Below are 22,191 nucleotides of genomic sequence, written 5' to 3'. Positions count from 1 at the left end.
CGCAGCCAGGGTGGGCCGGCGGGGGCGGGCCAGGCATGCGCAGAGCGCACGGTGCCGCTCCTCGCGCTAGGTCTTAAGGGCGGCGGCGGCCCTGGCGCTTCAGTCGGCCTGTCAGCCGGCTTCCGGACGGCGTCGGGTCTCGCTGCCATGGCGGCGGAGGAGGAGGTGGATTCGGCGGACACAGGCCAGGGGTGAGGATCCCCGGGGTCCCGAGTGGGGGGAGCCGGGCCCCGCGGGGCGGCGAGGGTTGGGCCTGAGGAGCTTAGGGTATCGCTGAACTCGGAAGTGAGCGCTCCTCTCACCTGGCGATCTGCCTTTACTCTCAGGCTGTGCCGCCCCTCCTGTGTTGGCCCTTATGCGATTGCTTGTCCTGGCTCTCCTGGGAGGGGTGTGCGCGTGCGCATGCGCCCCGGAAACCCGGCGTGAGCCTGCAGGGGCTTTGCAGGTCGGAGCGGCCGTGTGCTGTGGAGCTTTGTGATGCCCAGGTTGGCGGAGCTATTCTTTCCTCTCTGTGACTGACCTTCGCGCAGTCCTGAGCAGAAGATTAGCTATGGAAAAAACTTCATTACCCTGAAGATCATTGCTTGACTTTTCAAGACTGGTAATTGGTAAGGAAAGTAAGCGTATATACTTTCCCCTCCTAAGTGAGTATTTAGGCAGTAGTTCGACTTCAGATGTCTGGAGAAATTGTGATGGGAACTGTAACCTAAATGGTGGCATATGAGATATTATGAAACAAGGATGTTTGTGAAAGTGCCAGAAGAGGAAAGTTGTGAAATGTGAGAAACCAATTCTGAGTTTTGTTTCTGTGATGAGTGGGGCCACCGTTTCGCTTTGTTGATGAACTTCCTGTTAGTTGAGGAGAGGTGTTGAATTTCCGGGGTGGCATATAGGAACCCGACCGGGACTTGTGTGCCCATCAGATGAGTCGCTGCGTGTTTAGCTCTGAGACTGCTGATGAGTGGACTCTCTGCCCTTGTTATGGAGCTCGGGAGACCAGGGCGCAACCGTGGAAGGGGTTCGTGGCTTAGGGTTGTGGCTGAAGATCAAGGAGGGCAACCCATAGAAAGGCATTAGCAGCCGACCAGCCGCGGTCCCTGGGCAGGCGGTCTCCACACTAGCAGTGCTCAGTGTCCACGCTGGAGTGGCCTTTGGAACTGTCAGGCAGCCCCGCAGAGAAGGCGAAACTCTGCTCCCGCTGGGGTCCCCGAATGTGGTCACAGTAAATCTGAGGTACATCTAGGTGTGCTAGGTATCATTGTTCCTTGCCACCAGCATGGAGCAGGGCTGGATCAGACCCCTTCCCCCAAGGAATCCTCCCCATGTTTCTGCTCTTTTTCACCTGGATTTGGACTCATATTTGACTCTTGTTTTGAGTCAAGTTCCCTAGTCGTTCAGGCAGAGCCAGTTAGGTCTCCGCAGTGAGGTATTGAGAGAGGGAAACACTCTGATTAGTGGTCAGAGGCGGGACCTCTAGGAAGAGATCAGGACCAGGTAAGGGCGTTGGGGTGCAGCCCCAGTGATGGAATCCGGGCTGTTTTACAAGAAGACAAAGACAGACCAGACATATATACATCTGTGTACTCTCGTGCTTCCGACTCCTGCCCTGTGACTCCTCGTGCTGCCTGGGACTTTGTCAGCAGGAAGGCCAACCCAGGGCCACCCCTTCACCATGGCCTCCAGAACCGTGAGCCAGAATCCTTCAGTACCTCTCTTCTTTGTAATTCGCTGTCTGTGGTGTTGTTTTACTCCAACCAAAAGCAGTCTGATACCGACAGGAAGGTGACTAACAGAGGAAACAAGTGTGAAACAGTCACCTGACAGCTTTTTGCAGGCTCTTCTTCTTGCTTGTCCCTTGTGGCTCTTAGTGAAGCAGGACACACTGGGGACCCACTTAGCTTTCCAGACCCAGGGCTGCTGAGTTGCAGTACCGTTGTGGAAGCCCAGTGTAGGGAGAGTAGAGTAGACTTCTGTGAATGGCGGTGAGGCTGGTCCAGGAAATTCCTATCAACTGAGTTAGGAGGAAGGTTAACACAGCTGCTCATTTGTAGGGTAGACCATAAAATAGGTGGTTTGCAATGGAGTGCTGGGCTCTGTTTGCACTGGGTAGCTAGTGCTAAAGTTTTAGGAGTTTTTCAAACTGCTGCCAACTTGAAATTTGTAGTATTGACATTCTAGAAATTGTTAGATGCCATAAATAAGGTATAATAAAGGAATTTTCTTTCTCCTTGCTGCCTCAGTCGGTTTGCCAGCATCCTACTGAGTGTACTTTAGAATTTGAAGTCGTTTTTTGCCTTGGAGATGGAAGAGTAGATTTCTCTATTTTATCTTTTTATTATTATTATTATTATTGTTTTTTGGTACCGGGGATCAAACTCGGGACCTTGCGCTTGTGAGGCAGGTGGCGGAACCACTGAGGTACATCCCCAGCCCCCTATTCTGTCTTTTTAAAGAACTGCTGAGATCAGTGCCTTCCTCCTGGCTGCCATCTCCCTCCTGTAACCCTTGCCCCAGGACTTCTGAAAAATCAGGAAACACTACTCTGGGAGGCTGAAGCAGGAGAATCACAAGTTTGAGCCCTGCCTAGCAAGACCTGTCACAACCTTTTTTTAAAAAAGGGCTGACCTTGGGTTCAATCCCTACTACTTGAAAAAATTAAAAACAGTGCTTTTTATTTTTCCAAGTATTTATCCTTCTCGGGTCCTTTTCAGTGTTTGATACTGTAATGATAGGGACTTCTTTTTGATACTGTTATTAAACATTTTTGCTCTTACAACATTTTGCTTATTTGACCTGAGAACAATAGTTGCTTTTATTAGGTTCTCTTCTTTCAACTCTTTTCCAAATGTAGTCATTCTCCAGGATTCCGCCTTCTTTCTTTTTCTCTTCTGTTTCGCATTGAGACAGTACTGAAGGCGCAGCCCTTGCCTTTGACTTCCCTGTGTTTATCAGCAGCACACGGTCTTGGTCGTGCGGAATGGCAGCTGCGGCACTCTCGGTGAGCCCTCTGCACCCCTTCGTCACCCCAGGACACCACATCCGTTACCAAGCCCACTAGACCCTAAGTGCTCGTCACCCTGGAGCCTCCTGGCTCGCACCCTTCCTTCGGCCTCCCTGATGATCGTAAGCTTGGTGATACGATTTCAGCATGCCTCATTTCATCAGCACTTGTTTATAGCAGTCACACACTGGGGCTTTATGATATGTCCTCACTCACAATGGCTTTCTCGTGTGTCCAGAGCCTGACTTCTGTGCTTTGGGGTTTTATTTCCTTTGTCTGTACTGGACCATAGCCAGGCCCTATCTGCTTCTTAGACACATTCCTCACCTTCCTCCTGTTCCCGGTGGTTTGATTCATGGTTTCTCAGTTCAAAGCCGATGGTGGCCTTCCTTCTGTAAAGGTCCATGGTGTTCTTCTAAACTTTCTTTATCGCACTTCAATTAATATTTCCTAGTATAGTTATTTGCATATTTGTTTTTCCAGTTCAGTTGCAGCACATTTTGCGTTACTCACATGCCTTGTAGAGCCTAAAGGGGCTTTATGAATAGTGTCAGTAAGTTTTTATTAGGCACTTCAACTGTTGTAAATTCATGTGGACAGCAGTAAGGTCAGAAATCTAGTAGACTGTGCATTTTTCAGGTGTGGGAATTAAATTTCACCTTAAGATATTTGGGAAACTTTGCCTTTGAATAGGACAGTGAGGGCCGTGAACTTTAATTGTGCCAGGAGGATGAGACTAGGATTCTGTTTCTTGACCTTAGATGAACCAACCATGCCTCCCTGTCCTTGCTCTCAAATGCCACTCACAGGCCAGCAAATGCAGACTTCAGTCCTGTGACACAGAAGTTGTAAAGGCAGGCGTGTCCCCGTAATTAAAAACAACACGGATAGTAGGTTTCAGAATTACAGATGTCTCTGAAAGAGTCCTTAAAGGTTTGGCCTATATCATTCATAATAGCTATTCTGAAACATTATAATTCATTTAAAAATAGCCTTGACTGATTGTTAGATATAAAGTTTAGCCTCTATGATTCCCCACTCCTGATTATGAACTATAAATAACTGTGTGGGGAGGTGATTTTATTAAAAATAATTATAATAATTATTCAGTTTGAGACCCAGAATTTTTAGTTTTATTTTCTTTATTTTCCATGGATAAGCATATTTTAAAACTAGTACAAAGAAATGTTCCTCTGCCTGGTTAAGCAATGTAAATCTAAAGCACACAGGTGGCTGCTTCAGATTGTTTGAGGACGAGGTCATGTTAAGTGTCTGGCTGCTGAGTTGTTTACCTCGTGAGGAAAGGTAGGAGATGATGGAGAAAAACACTACCAGCACATGGCTTTTCTGCAGCTGTGGGTTTTTTAAAGTTATAAGCTGGGAGGAGGGAGTGTTGGAAGACTCGTAATGGATGTGCTAAAATATATGAAAGTTCCTATGTTGTCGTTCATTTGATGGTCGGTGATAACATGAATCATTTCAGTTATCATTTATCTAAAATAAAGTGGTATGTTAGTCATTTATAGTTATAAAGACATAGTCTTTTCTTGTTTCCCAAGAGTAAGATTGAAGAAGTCAGCTTCCCAGAAAGAAGGCCTTTAGTTGTGTTATGATTTTCAGTTTGAAAGTTTTCAACCATTCACTGGTTGAATAATTGTTTCAGAGGAGTACATATATTCATACCTCTAATTAATTTGGGTCTTTACAATAAAAATTAAATCTAAATGGTTTTTTAAAATGAGATTGAATACTGTGCTTAGATTAGTTTATAGAAAATGATAATAAACATGATTTTTTCCCTCTTGACTGTGGCAGGATAGTGATGGAGACTATTTTAATCACAATTCTAATATATTGAATTTCTCCTTACTTATAACCTAATTAGAAATGTTACTTTAAGTGGCCAAGGGTATGTAGAAATTGGCTAGAATTCTGTATATTTTCTTCAGAATACTTTGAAACCTCTTTCACTATTTCACAATATTTATAGATTGTGTAATCCAGGTTTAGTAATACTATAGATACTCAAATGTCTCAGAAAAGAAAACAGATTTACCAGGAAGTGTAAATGTTTGTGGCATGGGTTACAAGTACAATATTAATGATACTGAGAAAAAAAAAAAAGACATTAGGTAGAATGTTAAAGGAAGAAAATTAGTGTCCACCTCTCAAACTCAGGACACTTAAAATCAGATTCAGTGCTGGGACTGTAACTTAGTGTTTTCCTAGTATCACAAAAACAATTCATTAATTTTAAAAAGTTTAAAAAATCAGATTCTTAGATAAATATGCTCTGCTGATATATTCAGTCCTTCTTGGCTTTCTTTATGCTTGTCCCTTCTACTCTGGTCTTGTAAAGCTTTCCTTACTTAGAAGTCTGCTCACCAAAATTTTCCATTTCCACAGCAGTGATTACAGAACAAGAAACCTTTTATTTGGTTCTTTGATTAGATGCTTAGGCTTGGATCCTCTGCCTTGCTAATGAGGTCAGTGCCCAGCTGATGGAGCCATGTAGAGAAGCCTCCAGTGTGCATTGGTAAAACTAGCCTTCCTAGTTTTACAGGCTGTTACTTTGGGAAAATGACGGTCCCAGTGATGAATGTCTTTCTTCTTCTCCTTCTTCCTGTTCTTTTCCTTCCTCCTCTTCTTCCTCCTCCTCTTCCTTCTCCTCCTCTTCTCTCTCCTTCTCCCTTTTTTTGTGTTGCAGTCCTCTGGTCTCTTCTGAAGTCTGGGTCTCACAGTAGATGTAGTCCTTATTGATTATATGCTTAAATAGAGAAGTTAGCCTTTGCTTTTCTGTTTATTTTCCAGCGCTGTGAGGAGGCAGGCCTGTGTCCAGTTTACTGTTAATAGCTAGGCCATGTGAATATTTACCTTAAATTCTGTGACCTCTTAAGTCCTAGCCTGGCACATCCTATGTCTAGAAGAGCGTGGAAGGGTCAGTGATCTCTCAGAAGGTGTGGTTGATTACCCCGAAGACCGGGCACAGGGAGGGATGGGTAAGTTTCAGGGTTTGAAGCAATAGAGGTGGCAAGATAAGGTGTGGAAACTCCAGAACAAAGGGCAATCAACTAAAGGGATTTAACTAAAGAGGATTTTGCTTTTCGTTCTTTGGAAATGTTCCCTTGAGCCTTTTTAGTGTAGCAATCAATCCTGCAAGCAGCCCTAAGCCGCAAGTAGAAGACACTTTCTACAAAACATGTTATCCTCATTGTAAAGTACACCTGGACAGAAACATTGTCAGGGCTTAGGAGAAATGTGTTATCTTTACAGATCTGGTAAGAATGAAAATATTTTACTGTGTTTTGTTAAGTACAGATTTTTTTTTTTTTTTTTTTTGGCTCAAATACGCTTTAGAAAAATCTGACTTGGAAAAATACTGTTTGCTTTGATGGAAAGGCTGCTGTGAAACCGGGAAGTAGGTTGGTGCTTCTTGTGACAGAAGAGCCCTAGTTCTTGGTGTCATGCTCTAGACTGGCAGACTGAGCCAAGCTGGTCATCGGGAGGCAGAATCGAAGGACAGCCAGCCAGCCCTTGGTAGGACGGTCTTGACATAGTGGTACCACTCTGGAGATAGGCACAGTTCCTGTACTGTGAGCTGGCTATAACTGCTTAAACTCTAGTGCCTTTTACATAGTGGGCATTCAGAGCCTGAACTACTTTTTTCATACAATGTTTTTCTTAAAAGACTGAAACAGAGATTGCATTTGTGTTTCCTTTATCTCAGCTTGTCTCTCATATCATTTGGAGCAATAGTAGATTAAGTAGATTACAGTTCATTTCACTTCATTATTTTTTTGGCACTGACCTCTGGTTCTGTCTGGCAAAGAACTGTGCCACGATTTGAGGGATATTTGCTTAGGAAAATGGATGGGATTGAGTTATAAGTAATGCCTGCTGGTACTAGGTCATATTTTTATTGTCCGAGTGAGACCCGATGCCTGTCAAGGACGAAAGAGCTTCTACTAAGTGAATGTTTATTTTGTAAAAACTCTAAGAATACTGAGATTCTTTTATTTTAATTGCCTGTTAAGCACTTTTCTCAGCAATCAAAAACTTGCAGAATGAATGGAAAATGAATTGCTGAAGCCTGGAGTTCTTTTTCCTAGATAATGTAATGTGTCACAAGGGTGAGACTCGCCCTCGGCTTCCGAGTCAGGGCTTGTGTCTTGGAAGCATGAGGCATTCTGGGCAGAGGACGAGGTGGGCAGAGCCATGGAGACCTGCAACACCAAGAAAGCGTGGAGTGCCGAGAGAGCTGGGGAGTAGGCTGGGCAGGGTGCAAGGGCCCTTGTGCCCGCTGAGGAGTGTGTGCTGTGAGCGTGGCGGGCACCTCCTCAGCCGCCGAGAACCAAGGCTCTGGTGCGCCGAATGCAACTCCAAGTTCCTGTCTGGTGTCACTTCCTGGCCATGGGTCCTTGGACCTGGTGCTTCACGTTCTGAACCTCAGCTTTCCCATCGGTGAAGTGGAGATCTAGACTGTGAATCCCTGGGCTGTATGGTCAATGACTTAATCATTCGGCAAACATTCTCTAACCCCAGAGAAAAACTACAGGGAAAGGAAGACCTGTAGGGCGACCCTACACAGCTCAGAAGCCACTGCTGGGGACCTTCTGCAACGTAGCAGGGTTCTCTTCTCTCAGTGATCCTCATTGGTGTTTGCTGTCATTATCGGAGCACCCCAAGACACAGGCGTGAGAGCCCTTATTGTTAGACCTTCTTTCTGTCCACCCAGTTAGTTACCAGACCCAGCCCGGCGTGCACGGACGTGTTCCTGGCCACGTCTGCTTGTCTCTGTTGCCGTTGCCAATGTCAGTTCAAGCCCTTACCTCTGATCTGGAGTCTGTACCGGTTGGCCACTTTTTCTCTTCTAATTCATTTTTCTTTCACCAGCAAGTTCTTACTTTAACCACTCCCACCACGTAGCCCCCAGCGCCGACTGCCAGCTGGCCGTTGAAGCCTTATGTGGGCCCAGGTTATTTCAGTGAGCCTTTGGGGTTTTGTTTGTTTGTTTTTTTGTTTTTGGTACCGGTGATCGAACTCGGGACCTTGCGCTTGTGAGGCAGGCGGCAGCACCACTGAGCTAAATCCCCGGCCCTCAGTGAGCCTTTGGTCTGCAGGCTCATGCCCGCCCTGCTGGCTGTGTGAGGTCCCTCAGTGCCAGGCTCCCAAGCTGTCCCTGCCTGACACCCAGACCTGTGGCCTCTCTTCTCTGGGTCACTGTCCGGGCCATTCTCTTCCCCTGCTGTGCTGGAACCTGAAGCCGCTTTGTTTTTCTGTTAGCAGTTAACCAGTTCAGATTGTTAGAGATATGTTACTACTTCTCACCGCATTTGAAGCTTTTTTATTGAAATTTGTAATGAGGGTTCAGTTCTCTCTACACCCATGGCGCATATCTCACACTCGCCGTGCAGTCTCCATTCAGATGAACCTGCCTGGGATTGTTCACTTTTTTGCACTTGTACCCTGGGAAGAAGCGTCCTGCCCTGGGGATGCCTTGTGTTCTTCATGTCTAGCCTCTGACTCCCCATACGCACAGGTGGACTCTGACATCCATGTGTAGGTATGCAGGCTATGGGTCTCTCCCAGCACCTGTCAGGAGGCTTTGGCCTCAGGGGTGACCTTTGTCACCAGTTCCGACCAGCACCCAGATGCCAGGTTCCTCTGCTGCTTTTCTTCTGATGCTGACACATACCAGTTGGAAGTTTTGACTCACCTTTTGCATTTTGTGTTTGTGCTCTAGGTCAGGATGGCTATCGGGTTGGCTTCCCACCTGGTGCCCTACATCTCCACTGCTCCTTAAAGAAGCTGAAGAGAAAATGCTAAAATGTAAGGCTTTCTTCTCCTCAGTTATCTGGACTGTTTGCTAAAATAGATCCACTGTGTCACCTTGCCCTGAAACTAGAGATAAGATTCTGTGGCCTGTTAGTTATGACAGAGGAATGTTTTCCTCTTTGGTGTCACAACAGGTGGCAACATGTGGATGGGGTAGTGATTCTCAACCTTTTTATTCTTAGGTCACTGTTAAACTCTTAAATTAGGAAGGACCCTAAGGAGCTTTGTTTATGAGTTATATTTATCAGTATTTACCATGTTGGAAGTTAAAATTGCATAACTGAAAATATGTTAATATATTAATTTATTTGAAAATAATAGTAAAAGACCCACTCTAGGTTATTTTAACCTAGTATTTATTTTAAATAGCATGCGTATAAAAAAAAATATATAGCTACTCTCCAAACAAAATGTAATGAGAAGAGCATTGTTTACATGTTTGCAGATCTTTTTAGTGTCTGGCTTAATGTAAGTCAGGTGAGTTCTCACATCTGTTTCCACTTTCAGTCTCTTGGATAACCACATATCTATCATGTGATACGTGGAAAACTCCACTGTACACTCAACAGAGGATAAGAGTGGGAAGGAAAATAAAGTTCTAGTACTGTTATAAGAACAGTTTTGGCCTCAAAAGATCTCAAGGACCACACACACACACACACACACACACACACACACACACACACACACACACACACACACACACACACACACACACACACACACAGTGTCCCCACACTATGTACTCCTCAAAAGATCTCAAGGAACACACACACACACACACACACACACACACAGTGTCCCCACACTATGTACTCTGAGAACAGAGTCTAGGAATCCCGGGGCCTTGCATAGTAGAGCAGGTGCTGGACTAAAACCAGGTAACTGGCTTAGGTCCAGATCCTCTACCAGGTGGTTACAGGATCTCAGATTCCTGGTTCTTACCTGTAAGATAGAGGAGTAGGATGATCCTTGGGATTCTATCTGGCTGTCACATTTTAGGATTCTTTAATCGTACATTTAAATTGATGTGGAGACCTTCTTTTATTAAAATTTCTTTTGGGCACTGAAACCTATCCAAACTTCTGGCAGGGCATTCACAGGTATCTGTGGGTATGGTTCTAAGCAGTGGTGTTTAGTGTCCAGTTTTGTCCTGCTCATATAATTCAGAGGCATGGATTGAGTAGTGCAGTCTGTTTACCTGATTATTTTGCATGTGGAGATGTTTGTTCACACCTGTTTTTATCCTCTTTCCCGTAAATGAATGTTCTTGTTTGTACCTGTGATGATTCAGGAGTAAGTGACCATAACTAGGTATGTACTTAGGAAGGGATAATTAGCCATCTGACTTTGAGATTTAATATGAAAATGAATTTCTCCTCGCTCCCTATACCTGGCTAATGTTGTTCTCCACAAAACTGACAAACTTGTTAATGTTGTTTACCAAAAATAATAGACATTCTTGTCAGGAGGCGAGAAAGGGTGTAGATGCTCACTTCATGCATTTAAGCGAATGTTGGTTCCCTACCCCTGCGAACTGGGGATGAGATGAGAGTGAGAACTGGCCCCTGCTCCGGTGTCAGACAGGAAAGCAGAGACCCCGTAGGGTAGCTGGTAATGCAGTAGGTGAGCCCTCTCGTCAGTGCTGTGGATCATTTTCATGGGAATATGCAGGCTCCTGGGCTCACATGCTGAAGTGATTGGCTTGGCACTAATGCCCACTCACTTCTGGTTCCAGACCCTGAGCTCCTCCCCATGTAGGGACATAGGATTGTTAATATTCTGAGCAACTGCTGGTTTCCTCTGTGTAAATACAAAAAGTAAAATCAATTCTTTGATTTAAAGGCAGAAACAACTGGTTCTGCAGGTGAACATATACAGATAATTAAGGGCTATACCCAAAGTTTAGTTATTCAGTTGATACATTAATGATAAAAAATTTCAAATTTCCTTGCATCTTTAGGTAATTTGGGGTACTGCATATTTAGACAGATGGCATTAAATGCAAGTTAAGAATTTTTACCTACAAGATTGTGATTATCTGCATTTCCTGGCTGATTGTGGACTTGAATTCGGGCTGCCTGGCGCCTCATGCTGACTAGTTCCTGCCTTATCTTCCTGTAAAATCATATGACTGGATACCATGTGCTCTTTAGATCATTACTTTTTGGTTGTTTTGAGAATACTTTGCCCAGAAGTAATAAAGCTAAGCAGAATTTCTCTTCTGTATTATTAGGTGTCCCCTGCACTTACCAAAAAGAACGTGTTCTTGTATCTAATGGAAATAAAATATGGACCCTGAAGTTCTCTCAGGATATTTCAAATAAGACTCCGCTTATCCTCCTCCATGGCTTTGGAGGTGGCCTTGGACTGTGGGCACTGAATTTTGGAGCTCTTTCTGCTGACAGGCCCGTCTATGCTTTTGACTTGTTGGGCTTTGGACGGAGCAGTAGACCCAGGTTTGACAGTGACGCGGAGGAAGCGGAGAATCAGTTTGTGGAGTCCGTCGAAGAGTGGAGGTGTGCGCTGGGGCTGGAGAGGATGATCTTGCTCGGACACAACCTGGGGGGCTTCTTGGCCGCTGCTTATGCGCTGAAGTACCCGTTGAGGTAAGTGATGGTGGCGGGAGGGGAACTGTGGCTGTGGCACCCCGCTCTGGTTTCCACATTTGGTGGTTACTCGAGACTGGGCCTTCTGGGACAGTCACTCTCTTGAGGAACCCTGTAGACCAGGAGCCCGTGACTGATGGCCAGTTTCCTAGCTGACATAATGGTACCAGATTTTCCTGTTAAACTGCTGCATGTTGATAAGTTTGATAAAGGACTGTATATTTGTTATTTAGAATTGCATGAAATTTAGTGCATAATTTAAAACTACAAATAAAAATTATCGTGGTGGCCAGGGATTTAGCTCAGTGGTTCCACCGCCTGCCTCATAAGTAAAAGGTTCCAAGTTCGATCCCTGGTACCAAAAAAAAAAAATTATTGTGGTATTGTTTATTGTTGTTATCATATTAAGCCTGTTTGTCCGGTAGGCTTTTCTTTCCTACCTTTTCTAAGTAGTAGTAAGCTGTTTTGGAAACAGAAGGTTAGAAGTTAGACAGCCCAGCCCAGTGGTGCCGCAGCATGCTGTTTGTGTCATTGAACACTCTGAAAGGTTCGCCATGGTTGATGTAGGCACTAGTGCTGTCTTTGTGACTTAGAGTACATTGTGGAATCTCTCTAACCAGTTCCTTCAGAGTCTGTCATCTTCCAGGTGTTTTGTGTTTTGTTTTTCTTTGTTTTGTTTTGGTTTTTTTTTGGTACCTGGATCGAACTCAGGTCCTTGTGCTTGGGAGGCAGGCGGTGGAACCACTGAGCTAAATCCCTGGCCCTTGTTTTGTTTGTCTATTGGAGACTAAACCCATGGCCTTGCACATGCCAGGCAAGGGCCCTACCACCGAGCTACATCCCCAGAACCCCTTTTTTGTTTTGAGACAGGGTCTTGCTAAGTGGCCCTGGCTGACCTTGAGCTTTGGTCTTCCTGCCCCACCCTTGCGAGTAGCTGGGATTACCGGTGCATCCCTGGGCCAGCTCCTCCCGGGGTTTTGATTATACTGTTCCCTAACCTTCTCGCTGTGGAACGCTTTTCGGTCATTGAGTTAATGTTTGTTTCAAAATTTTTCTAGCATTACCCTCTGCCCTTACCTTTTTAAAAATACTCTTTCCTGTTATTCATGCTGCTGCTTGGAGAGGGGCTCACAGCTGATTGTGAAGAAAATAGAAGAAAAACTCATCTTTGTTTTACTTATTTTTTGGGAAAGAAAATAAAAAAAGAACGTCGGCATCTCTGTGTTGCTGGGGTGTTTTTCCACTGGCCTCATTTTCAGTGCAGCGCTGCAGGGATGTTGATGCTGAGGGCTGAGCAGCCATGGGTGGCGTCGTTCTCTGTGTGCCTCTGACTCCAGCGTGTACTCTGTACCACGCTTGGCCGTGGTGCAGCAGCCCTGGGTCCGGAAGGCTTCTTCCTGTGGCCCAGCCACTGTTCCTCCGTGGGGACATTACCTGAACTTCAGCATCCTTACCTGGTTTTTCTGGGGAGAGAGTAGTTGATGATGAGCTAGGCAGCAGTTGTCTTGTCAACCAACAGACCTGTTCTTCCAAAGGAAACTCAGAGTCTCCTCCTGGTTGGCATTTCAGAGATTACCCTCACTCATTGTGCCTTGCTTTTGATGACAGACACCTAGCTGTGTGTGAGAAGGAGGAAAAGGAAGTGGCTATGTTCTGGGGAGAGGCAGCAGAGCCGTTCGTTCACGAGAGCTGCTTTCGTGGGTTGCCGTCTGCGTCGGGTTTGCTATGTCCGCCCTGTAACGCCGACGTCGGTGGCTTCTGGGGAGATGGGGCCCGAAGTCCTGGCAGCCTGGCCCTTCCTGGCCATCTGCTGATGATGGCAGGTGGAAAGACTGAATGCTCTGAAGAGATGGGGGCTCCTGGGGTCTATGAAAGACAACAGCAGAAAGGATCTAACTGAGTAGCGTTCCTCACCGCACTGACGGCAGTTTAGACAATGGTTGCCAGCGTTTGTACCTGAAACTAGAGGTAACCCTGGAGGACCGTGTCAGCACCGGGGCACCAGGCAGGAGAGAGGTGGGCAGGAGAAGGCTTGGATAACTCGCGCTATGAATTCCTCTCCTCACCACCAACATACTGCGTGCGCTCTACAGTGTGCGGGGCACTCACCCTGTATTCCTAGCCTGCCCGCCTCTCCGCCTGTGGTCCAATGTCAGTGGAGGGAGAAGCAAAGTCAGTGTGGTTTTATTTGCTTGGACTTGGTTACATAAAACCAAAATTATTAAACACGAGTGAATTTCAGCACGGCTGGGTTCTCTAGGTTTTCAGCTGTCCCAGCCATGGTCACGGCTGACGTGTGTGGGGGTGCTGTGGGGGACCCGCACTCGGGGCAGTGTGGCCCTCGGCCCTCTTCGGGCCAGCACTCCCCTGCGGCCCTCTGGGGCGTCTCAGCAGCCTGCGGAGGCTTCTGTGGCACACGGTGCTTCTCCGGCGTGGTGAGCAAGGCACCTGAGCGAGTGTACAGCACCTACACTTAATGTCACGTCCAGCGTTCTCTTGACGGGGCTGGCATTTTTATTCTGCTTTCGTGAGATTTAAAAGAATCTTTGCATTTCAGAGAGATGTGCAGGTGGAGGCTGTCTGGGGAGGAGGTGGAGCTAGAGGCCTCTTGATGAGGAGCGACCCGGATGCCTAGCGATGGTGCCCTAGGGTGTGCCGCTTGGGCTGTGGTCTCAAAGGGTGGGAAGGTTACCCAGCAGAAACCCCGACGGCCCCACGCTGGGCGGGAGCCTGGCCGTGCTGGGAAGGCCGATGAGGGCAGAGACACTGTGCCCTGGCCAGTGGTGACTCAGGGAGGTGTGCCCGTCCTACCTCCCAGGACAGCCTCAGCTGTAAAACTGGCCTCATAAGGCAGAGGACACAGGCTGCAGGGACAGACACGGGCGCTGTCAGTTTTCTTCCAGCTCTGTGCTCAGTGCTTTTTTCCTCAAATTTTCTTTCCTTCTGTCCTGCTGCTCAGAACCCCATACCAAGACAGTCTGTGTTTTATTGGCATTTGCCATTCAAAGCCAGAAAAACCCCTTTTCCGTCTCTTTCCTGTACAGTCTTAGCAAATACTCTCCAAGACGTTTTTAGGCTGTGAAGCCACTAAGTACATGGAATTGCCTCTGTCACACGTCTCCCCTCGATGTCTCAGTGCTTTGCAGTCCAGAGCACAGGGTGAGTGCTGGCTGAGAGCTGCTCAGGTGTGCTTTGCCGCTCTGTCGCTAGGATGGGTTTGGGTGAGAGGCCCACTCTGTGGCCCACTGGCATCTGTCACACGTTGGAGAGAGTCTCAGCTCCCTTCCCATCCACGAGGGAAGGCTGTGCCAGGTGCTCTCCAGGCCAGTAGAGCTCTGTGCTCGGAAGCGTTCTCTTTCAAAAATGCAAAGTCAAAAACAACTCTCATTATTAACTCAGCCGTACATGTGCTGACAGAAATAATACACCTGTTGAGCACAAGCAGTGATACCACCAGCACACACCCCATTCTTTACCTTTCTGACTCCGTTACAACATAGCAAAAGGACTTGGGAATCATCGTCAGTTCGTCCTGGAGCAACGTCGGCTGGCGTGTGTGGCGGGTCTGGTTACCTAATGCTGCATTGTAGCAGGAGGGCCTTGGTGGTCTGCGAGGGATCTCTGGGATGTGTAAAAGCTCCATCCAGCACTTTTGTAGGTCTGGGTTCTTCATCTAGAACAAGTCTCATAAGATGGAAAAATTAAAAGTGTTAATGATAAGAGATCATTTTATATGAAGTTGGAATGAGTGTTTGGTCAGGAAGAAAAGTCTCTGGGAAAGGAGTGGGAGCCTGTGGGGTGGTGTCGTCCTGGGGAGGTGGGGTCCCATCTCATCAGACCCCACCCCCACTGCAGGGTGTGTTTCCAGCCTGCTTCTGGAGTCATTATTCCTGCTTGTGGAGAGGCTCATTTGAAGCCCCTTTGAGCCACTTTAAGTCCTGACCTCTCTCGCATTTTTAGAACGATTGATTTATAAGAGATTGTTGGTGGTAGACAAGACTGTTTTATTAGTGTGACGCTCGATCTTCACTCATTTCTTCAGTTTGAACCCTGACATTCATGGAGCCATTGGGCTTTTTCTGAGTGGTTAGTAATCTGTACCACCTGCCAGAATGTGGCTTAAGCAAAAGACAACTTTTGTTTTCTGAAGAAACAGTTACATACCCGACTTGCACACCTCTTTTGTTATCCGCAGTTAAATATATCAAAAATAACGACCTCTGTCTACTGTACAGCTCTCAACCCTACTGGGTCTCAAAACATTTCACAGAGCGAGCATGGCATAAGCCGTTGAGCACTTCGTCTTCTCTTTAACAAATGTTTTGGAAGGTGGCTCATTCCGCCTTTATTTGTTAAAGCTCTTACTTTTTGTAGTGTTCAGGTGAACTTACCAAACGAACGTAAATCTGCTCCTCCCAACAGGGTCAGTCATCTCATTCTGGTGGAACCCTGGGGTTTTCCCGAGCGCCCGGACCTCGCTGACCAGGACAGACCCATTCCGGTTTGGATCCGAGCCTTGGGAGCAGCGCTGACCCCCTTTAACCCCCTAGCTGGCCTCAGGATCGCAGGACCCTTTGGTGAGTGCCACAGCCTAGGGAAGGAAGTGTGTACAGCGAGGAGTCTGAGAGGCAGGCGCCCTGGTCTGCACAGGACTGCATACTAAGTAGAAGCGCACCTGGAAAGCTGCTGGACACCATAGCTTAGCAACACGGCACCCAGAGAGGAGAGTGTTGTCGGCTTCATGGTCACAAGGCCGATGGGGAACTGTGCATCACTGCCCAGCGTCATGAGAATCACAGCCCAGTGGGAGATGCAACCTAAGTACAGGGTTTGCTGACCGCGGGTCGCTCCACGCCGTCGTCACAAAGCTAAAACCATGCTGCATCTGCCAATCACCACTGTTAGTCAGAATTGTTTTAAAGAAACCCTGTGCCCTTGCTCTGTCTCATCCTCCTCCAATAAGTGAGTCCCAGCCCAGGCCCAGAGGTGAACAAACCAGCTGTCTGATGGGAGTCTGGCTCCACAGAGAAGCTGGAAGTGCTGAGGCGAGGCATGTCAGTCTTGAGGATTCTGCGAAGAGCCAGGCAGGCCGTGCGTCTCAGGCAGGCCCAGGGCACGGGGAGAAGGGTCCTGTGGTGCCCTGTTGGTGCCATTCAGGAGCATCTGGGGGTGATGGTGGACAGGTGGACAAACCAAGTGTGAACCCTGGTGAACAGGTGTCGCCACCCTGAGAGTGCTTCCTTTTTGCAGCATGACGGTGTGGTGGGAAGGGAAAGCCACCCTCCCCACAGGGCTTTGGGCACTCCGGACGTGTGTGAACTTCTCATCGTACTTGAGGTGCCAGGGTTTGGGGCATGGGAATTCCCTCCCCATCTGGGTTGTGTCAGCGAGGAGTGGCCTGGCTGCAGGCACTGGAGGCCTGAGTGGTGGCTTCCCCTGCCTGCTGTCATCTCCTCATGGAGCAGTCTGGAGCTCGGGGCTCCAGCGGTGGTCCCAGCGGGCAGCTCTCTGAGCCGGGGCTGGGTCCGCGTCCGTGACCTTCTTGACCCATTCCATCATGGCTGCTGGATGGTTGCCATGGCATCAGGCTCCCCTCACAAAGCAGTATCTAGACCTGGAAGAAAGGAAAGCAGAGAAAAGGCCCCCTTCCCAAGGTCCTTACCCCACGCCCTTATATGTCCCTCACTGAGCAGATCTGGGACTGACACTCGGGGGTCGTTCTGGGCCTGGGGAGGCCAGCTGCTGCCTGCCGATGGTGCAGGGAAGCTGGGCTTTGTTGGCCAGAACCGGGCAGGGGCAGAGGCTGGGTGGGGTGGGCACCACGGCTCTGTGAGGGTCTGGCTCCTGTCCCTTCTCCCTGCCCAGCTTCCCCTGCCCCGAGCCTGTGCCTCCTTGGGGAGCTGCTTAAGAGCCAGCTCTACAGTCCTGAGACATGAGTGGGCTCGGGGGAGCAAGGTACTGAGACAGAGGAGGCTGGGTTGGAGACTCGGTGAGTCCACCCGCTGTCACTGTGTCACTGGGGGTGACAGATGTGCAGCACCCAGACCTCTCGGTGGAGCAGCGATCTCCTCAGGGTGTGTGTGTGTGTGTGTGTGTGTGTGTGTGTGTGTGTGTGTGTAGTTGAACCTTGCTGGAGCGGCGGGCCTGGCCCCGCAGTGAACGCACTTAGTCTTCTTTCCTTCAGCCCGTCCTGCCGCCCCCTCGAGTGGGTGTGGGGTCTTGGGGTGAGCTGCAGGTGCTGGTGTCCCGGACAGAAACTCAGTTATTCTCCCGCAGAAGTATTTATGAACCCCAATTTGCTTCGCTTAGAAAGCTGATGTGCTGTAATTGTGGGCAGGAAACAAGTGATGGTGATCATTTTGTGGGTAGCCTGTCCTAGTCACTGTTTAAAGGCTGTTTCCCTAAAACAAAGTCTTGGGAAACTAACGGAGCTTTCTGAGCTCCTGACGCACACTGTAAGTCAGTCTACAGCATTCTTCACTTCCGGTTCCCTCATTCCTTTGGGATCTTGAGAGCAGCTTCCGGAGTGGGCTTTCTTCCCCGCAAAACACAGACGTGAACGCGTGGGCATAACGCTGAGCTCACAGTGGTGTTAGTCCAGCAGCTAACTGTAACTCGAGACTTGCGTGTTTGTATTTGCTGTTGAACAGGTCTGAGCCTAGTGCAGCGGCTGAGGCCTGATTTCAAGCGGAAGTACTCCTCGATGTTTGAGGACGACACCGTGGCGGAGTACATCTACCACTGCAACGTGCAGACCCCCAGGTGAGCCGCCCACCCAGACCTGCATCTTTTGTTTTAAACGTTTCTTTTTTGAGAATACATTAGTAGCCCAGATTGGTATCAGTAGTTAAATAAAGAGGGTAAATGTCTAATGGTGCTTTTTTTTTTTTTTTTTTAACTCAGGGCCCTATGCATGTTAGGCATCCTACATCCCCAGCCCTTTTTTATTTTTTGAGACAAGGGCTCACTAACTTGCCTAGGCCGGCCTTGAACCTGTGATCCTTCTGCCTCAGCCTTCCTAGTAGCTGGGGTTACAGGTGTGTGCCATACCCAGCCTGTCCAAGTCTTCTTAGTTACTCACCTGTTCAGAGTGCCCACTGAACAATCACTGCCCTGGGTTCTGATGGGTAGAGAGTGGTGGGGTGTGCTTCCTTCCCCTGCAGTGCTTGTGGGAAAGGTGAGGAAGTCTTGTTTTAGGAATCTCAGAGCAGAAGCCGTGTCTCCCAGCAGTGTGAGTGCTCCCCAGCAGGGGGGTGTAGAGGAGGCAAGGGAGTGGTCTCTGGGCCCTGGGCCCTCGAGCAGCTTTCCTCCCCCAGGCTGAGGCTGCCCTGCCAGCCCTTTGCTCTGTGCCCAGCGTGGGAGGCACAGCTGCAGGCCCTGCATGAGCGGGTCAGGCATGAGGAGTGTGTTGCAGCCAAGCCAGACCCTGCAGTTCCCCAGGGAGCCCAAAGCTCGGACGCTAGCTCTGGCACACACTTCGGGTGATTGTAGTGTAGGCTGGGCCAGGGTCCGCATCTCAGACCCTGCTTCCTCCCAGACGGAGACCTGGGCACAGATGGGCTTCGTGTCTGTTCTCTCCCTGGCTTTCTGTGGAAACTGCTCACCTGCTTGAGGAGCAGACCAAGACATGCAAGTTACCGCCTTTTAGGTGCAGTGGGTTGGATGTTCTCTGCTTTGGGTGCGGAGCAAGGCTGGGGGCCCGGGAGCCTCAGGGCGTGGAGGTTTGGGACTCACTTGCAGCTGGTGCTGTTGGATTGGCTGCTTGCCCACGGCTTTGCCCGCAGATCTCAGGCTGCACAGAACCCTAGTCTGGTCCTGCAGCATGGGTCTGTAGTCTGCGCTTCCTCCCCGTCCTCAGTACCCACGCCTATGGGTCCTGATTTGTTGCCTTTCTTGTGCTGAGACCCAGGTTGTTCCTAAGAGGCCGTTCTGAATGAGGCCTTGTCCTTCAAGAGAGACAGAAAGGACCGCAGGATGGCCCCTCCTGGGATGTGCGCCACCATGAGTCTGGGCCGCTTTTACCTTGATCACCTTGACAGCTGGCGCCCTGAGCCCTGGAGATTGCCCTTGCATCCGTTTGAAAACACATGGAACTATCCTCGCAAGCAATAACCTGATAGTTGAATAAGAGAATTACAGTTGCGTATTTTGGTTTAGAAGATAACTTTTCATCAGCTAAAGTATGCACAGCCTCCTGCTGTCTCCTAGGTGATTTTCTTTCCAAGAGGAGCCGAGTAGGGCATGTTTTGGGAGTGAGAGACAGTGTGGCCCTCATCCTCCAGGGTCACGCTTGTGTGCCTTTCTCCCTGCAAAGTGGCGAGACCGCCTTCAAGAACATGACCATCCCTTACGGCTGGGCGAAGAGGCCGATGCTCCTGCGCATCGGCAAGCTGCACCCCGACGTGCCCGTGACGGTGATCTTCGGCGCCCGCTCCTGCATAGACGGCAACTCCGGCAGCAGCATCCAGTCTCTGCGGCCGCAGTCCTACGTGAAGACCATAGTAAGTGCGTGGGGTGGCAGGGGTGACCCCGGAAGTTCTCCTCCGCACCCCTCAGCCTCGGTCAGGGCCGCTGCGGGATGGGGTGCCCCGTCGAGCCTCACCGGAGAGGGCGTTGAGGTGCGGTCGGTCTTCCTGCCAGGAGTCCCTCAGGGTTGTGTAGGTCCGTCTTGCAGCCCTCGTCCTGGGGCTCATTTGAATGTGGTGAGGGTACTCAGGGCCTCCTCAGTCTCTCACTGATGGCCCTGTCTCTGCCAGGCCATCCTCGGGGCGGGGCACTACGTGTACGCGGATCAGCCCGAGGAGTTCAACCAGAAGGTGAAGGAGATCTGCAGCTCGGTGGACTGAGCCGAGCCTGCGCCTGGCGGGCGGGGCGCCTCAGCGAGAACCAGCGTGGATGCGGGCCAGGCCGCACCACCGGCCAGCTCTGCCCACACTTTGCACGTATGTCCTGTTAGGGAGTCGCTTGCATACTCGAACCACTTCGTGCCTTCTAGAAGAATGGATTTTCTTTCTTCTGCACACAGCTGAAATACACAAGTCTCCAAATTTAGTAACTTTAAATAAAAAGTTGTTTGCCCCTCTGATACACTGAAAAATTGTACTTTTTTAGCAGGATTGTTTTTCCACTTTACCTGACTCTGCTAGCCAAGTACTTTTCATATTGCGGTGTGTCTTGCCAATTTAAAGAAATGATTTCTGGGTCGATTGTGTTACACCCTGCAAAGGTGCACTTTATTTTCTTTGCATGTATTTACCATGTCTTGTAACTGATACAGTTAATCCAGAGGAACTTTTCTGTGGAAAATTGTCAGCCATTGAAAACACGTCATTGCTGAAATGGAGTGACAAGCGAGGCCTTGAGTTAACAGGCAGAGTCAGCCCCGGCCTCACTGTTAGGGTTCCCTCCATTTTGTGCCCGAGTTCAGCACTTTCATTGTGATCTGTCCTGACCTACAACCCTGCAGCAGCACAGCTCCTCGGAACCATCTGTGTATGATGTAGGCCTGCATTTCTAAGAAAATACGACAACTGTAATTCTCAGAAGCCTTCACCATAGCGGCTCCTCTTTCTTCTCCCACTCAGCAGTTATCTTTTCCAGAACCAGTGGCAGGTCTCCTCCCCGATGGGGACGCGGCACAGTGACCTTTCAGAAACCAAGTCATCTCATGTTTTCTTGAAATTTAACTCTTGTACATGGGTGCTAAAACTGGATTACATTTTTGCCACTAAAATATGAAATGAGCTAGCACTAGGTCTGTTACTTATCGAGTACTGTGTGAATTAAACCATTAACATACTTGAAGTTATATTCCAGAAATTCTACAATGTTGATTGAACTATTTGACAGTAACTACCATCAAGCATAGCACTTTTTTGCAGGTTTGGAATGAGGAAAACTTTGAAATTGTGAACACTCTCCCTGTGGTAAAGACTGCTGTGAAAACCCTCTACAGGAGAAAACAGAATGGGACTGTCCCCAGCAAGGCGTCTGCCTTCTGTTTTGTTACCTCTGCTTCTCTGGGAGAAAGATGGGTTCAGTAAATAAAAAACAGTGAACTAGAACAAATAATGCTTCACGCCTTGGGTTATTGCTTTTTTAAAATGGTTTGTTGGGGAATTTGTAGTTTCCCGGAAGTGAAGTGTAAGATCCTAGCCCTGTGGATGGATGGCCACAAAGACTGGGTGCTCTGCTCTCAGCATTCCCTCTCCCAGCAAGGAAAAGGCAAACTTCTGAAGCCCAGTGTGGATAAGCGGCCCTTTGTTTGACCCTCAGGCCAGTTGCTTTGCCGGAGGGCAGAGTGAGGCGGAGCTTTGATTTCTCCACCCGAGAACAAGGGCTTTGGGTTCTTAGTCAGCCACATTCAGGCGAGCGAAGTGGCTCTGATGATCCAGGTAATGTCCTTGTCCCTTTGTGTGGTGCTCACGCGTGTCTCTTAATTATCCGCTGTTGAAGGTCAGTGTGGGAAGCTGGGTCCCAGAGCTTGGGGGGAAGCCCCTAGGTTCACTTAGTAAACAGGATTTCTGGCCACAGATGTGCCCAGTAATTCCAGAAAAGGATGTACCCACATGCTATGGAAACTTACTCTCCTGCTGAGTTTGCTTTATTTGCAAACTGCTGTCATAATGCTTTATAAAGTAAGTGTTACCTCAGGGTGAGCTGTATGTAATTTTGTCAAGATCGAACCAGCAGTGAAAGTCAGTGAAAATGCAGTGGGTGCTAAATATTCTTTTTTAAAAATCCATT

The 22,191-nt window shown here is 48.5% G+C and overlaps 1 protein-coding gene across 4 annotated transcripts; it reads left to right on the top strand.

Moving 5' to 3' along the window:
* Nucleotides 1–38: 38 nt before the first annotated feature.
* Nucleotides 39–21,516, top strand: Abhd5 (abhydrolase domain containing 5, lysophosphatidic acid acyltransferase). Of its 4 annotated transcripts, none has more exons than XM_004835072.3 (7): nt 39–191; nt 8,745–8,830; nt 11,073–11,445; nt 15,868–16,022; nt 18,096–18,207; nt 19,760–19,946; nt 20,202–21,516. In XM_004835072.3, the coding sequence occupies exons 1-7, from the start codon at nt 148–150 to the stop codon at nt 20,289–20,291; spliced, it is 1,047 nt and encodes a 348-aa protein (XP_004835129.1). In that variant the 5' UTR covers nt 39–147; the 3' UTR covers nt 20,292–21,516. The 4 variants fall into 4 exon arrangements, with proteins under 4 accessions (XP_004835129.1, XP_087043010.1, XP_087043012.1 ...); XM_004835073.4 differs by lacking the exon at nt 39–191 and adding an exon at nt 432–608; XM_087186884.1 differs by lacking the exons at nt 19,760–19,946; nt 20,202–21,516 and adding an exon at nt 18,983–19,720.
* The last annotated feature ends 675 nt before the right edge of the window (nt 21,517–22,191 follow it).

The sequence above is a fragment of the Heterocephalus glaber genome, unplaced genomic scaffold (assembly GCF_053883595.1).
Source record: "Heterocephalus glaber isolate CG9 unplaced genomic scaffold, H.glaber_assembly_v1.0 deba00001504, whole genome shotgun sequence".
In the NCBI taxonomy this organism is placed as follows: Eukaryota; Metazoa; Chordata; class Mammalia; order Rodentia; family Bathyergidae; genus Heterocephalus; species Heterocephalus glaber.
The sequence above is the reverse complement of the archived record's forward strand: the minus strand, read 5'-3'. Positions and strand labels throughout refer to the sequence as shown.

Bases quoted from the DNA above. Each gene is read 5' to 3' on its own strand.
- Abhd5 (XM_004835072.3), top strand. From the start codon at position 148: ATGGCGGCGGAGGAGGAGGTGGATTCGGCGGACACAGGCCAGGG. The intron at 16,023-18,095 runs GTGAGTGCCACA...GCTGTTGAACAG, and splicing joins CAGGATCGCAGGACCCTTTG to GTCTGAGCCTAGTGCAGCGG. The intron at 19,947-20,201 runs GTAAGTGCGTGG...TGTCTCTGCCAG, and splicing joins AGTCCTACGTGAAGACCATA to GCCATCCTCGGGGCGGGGCA.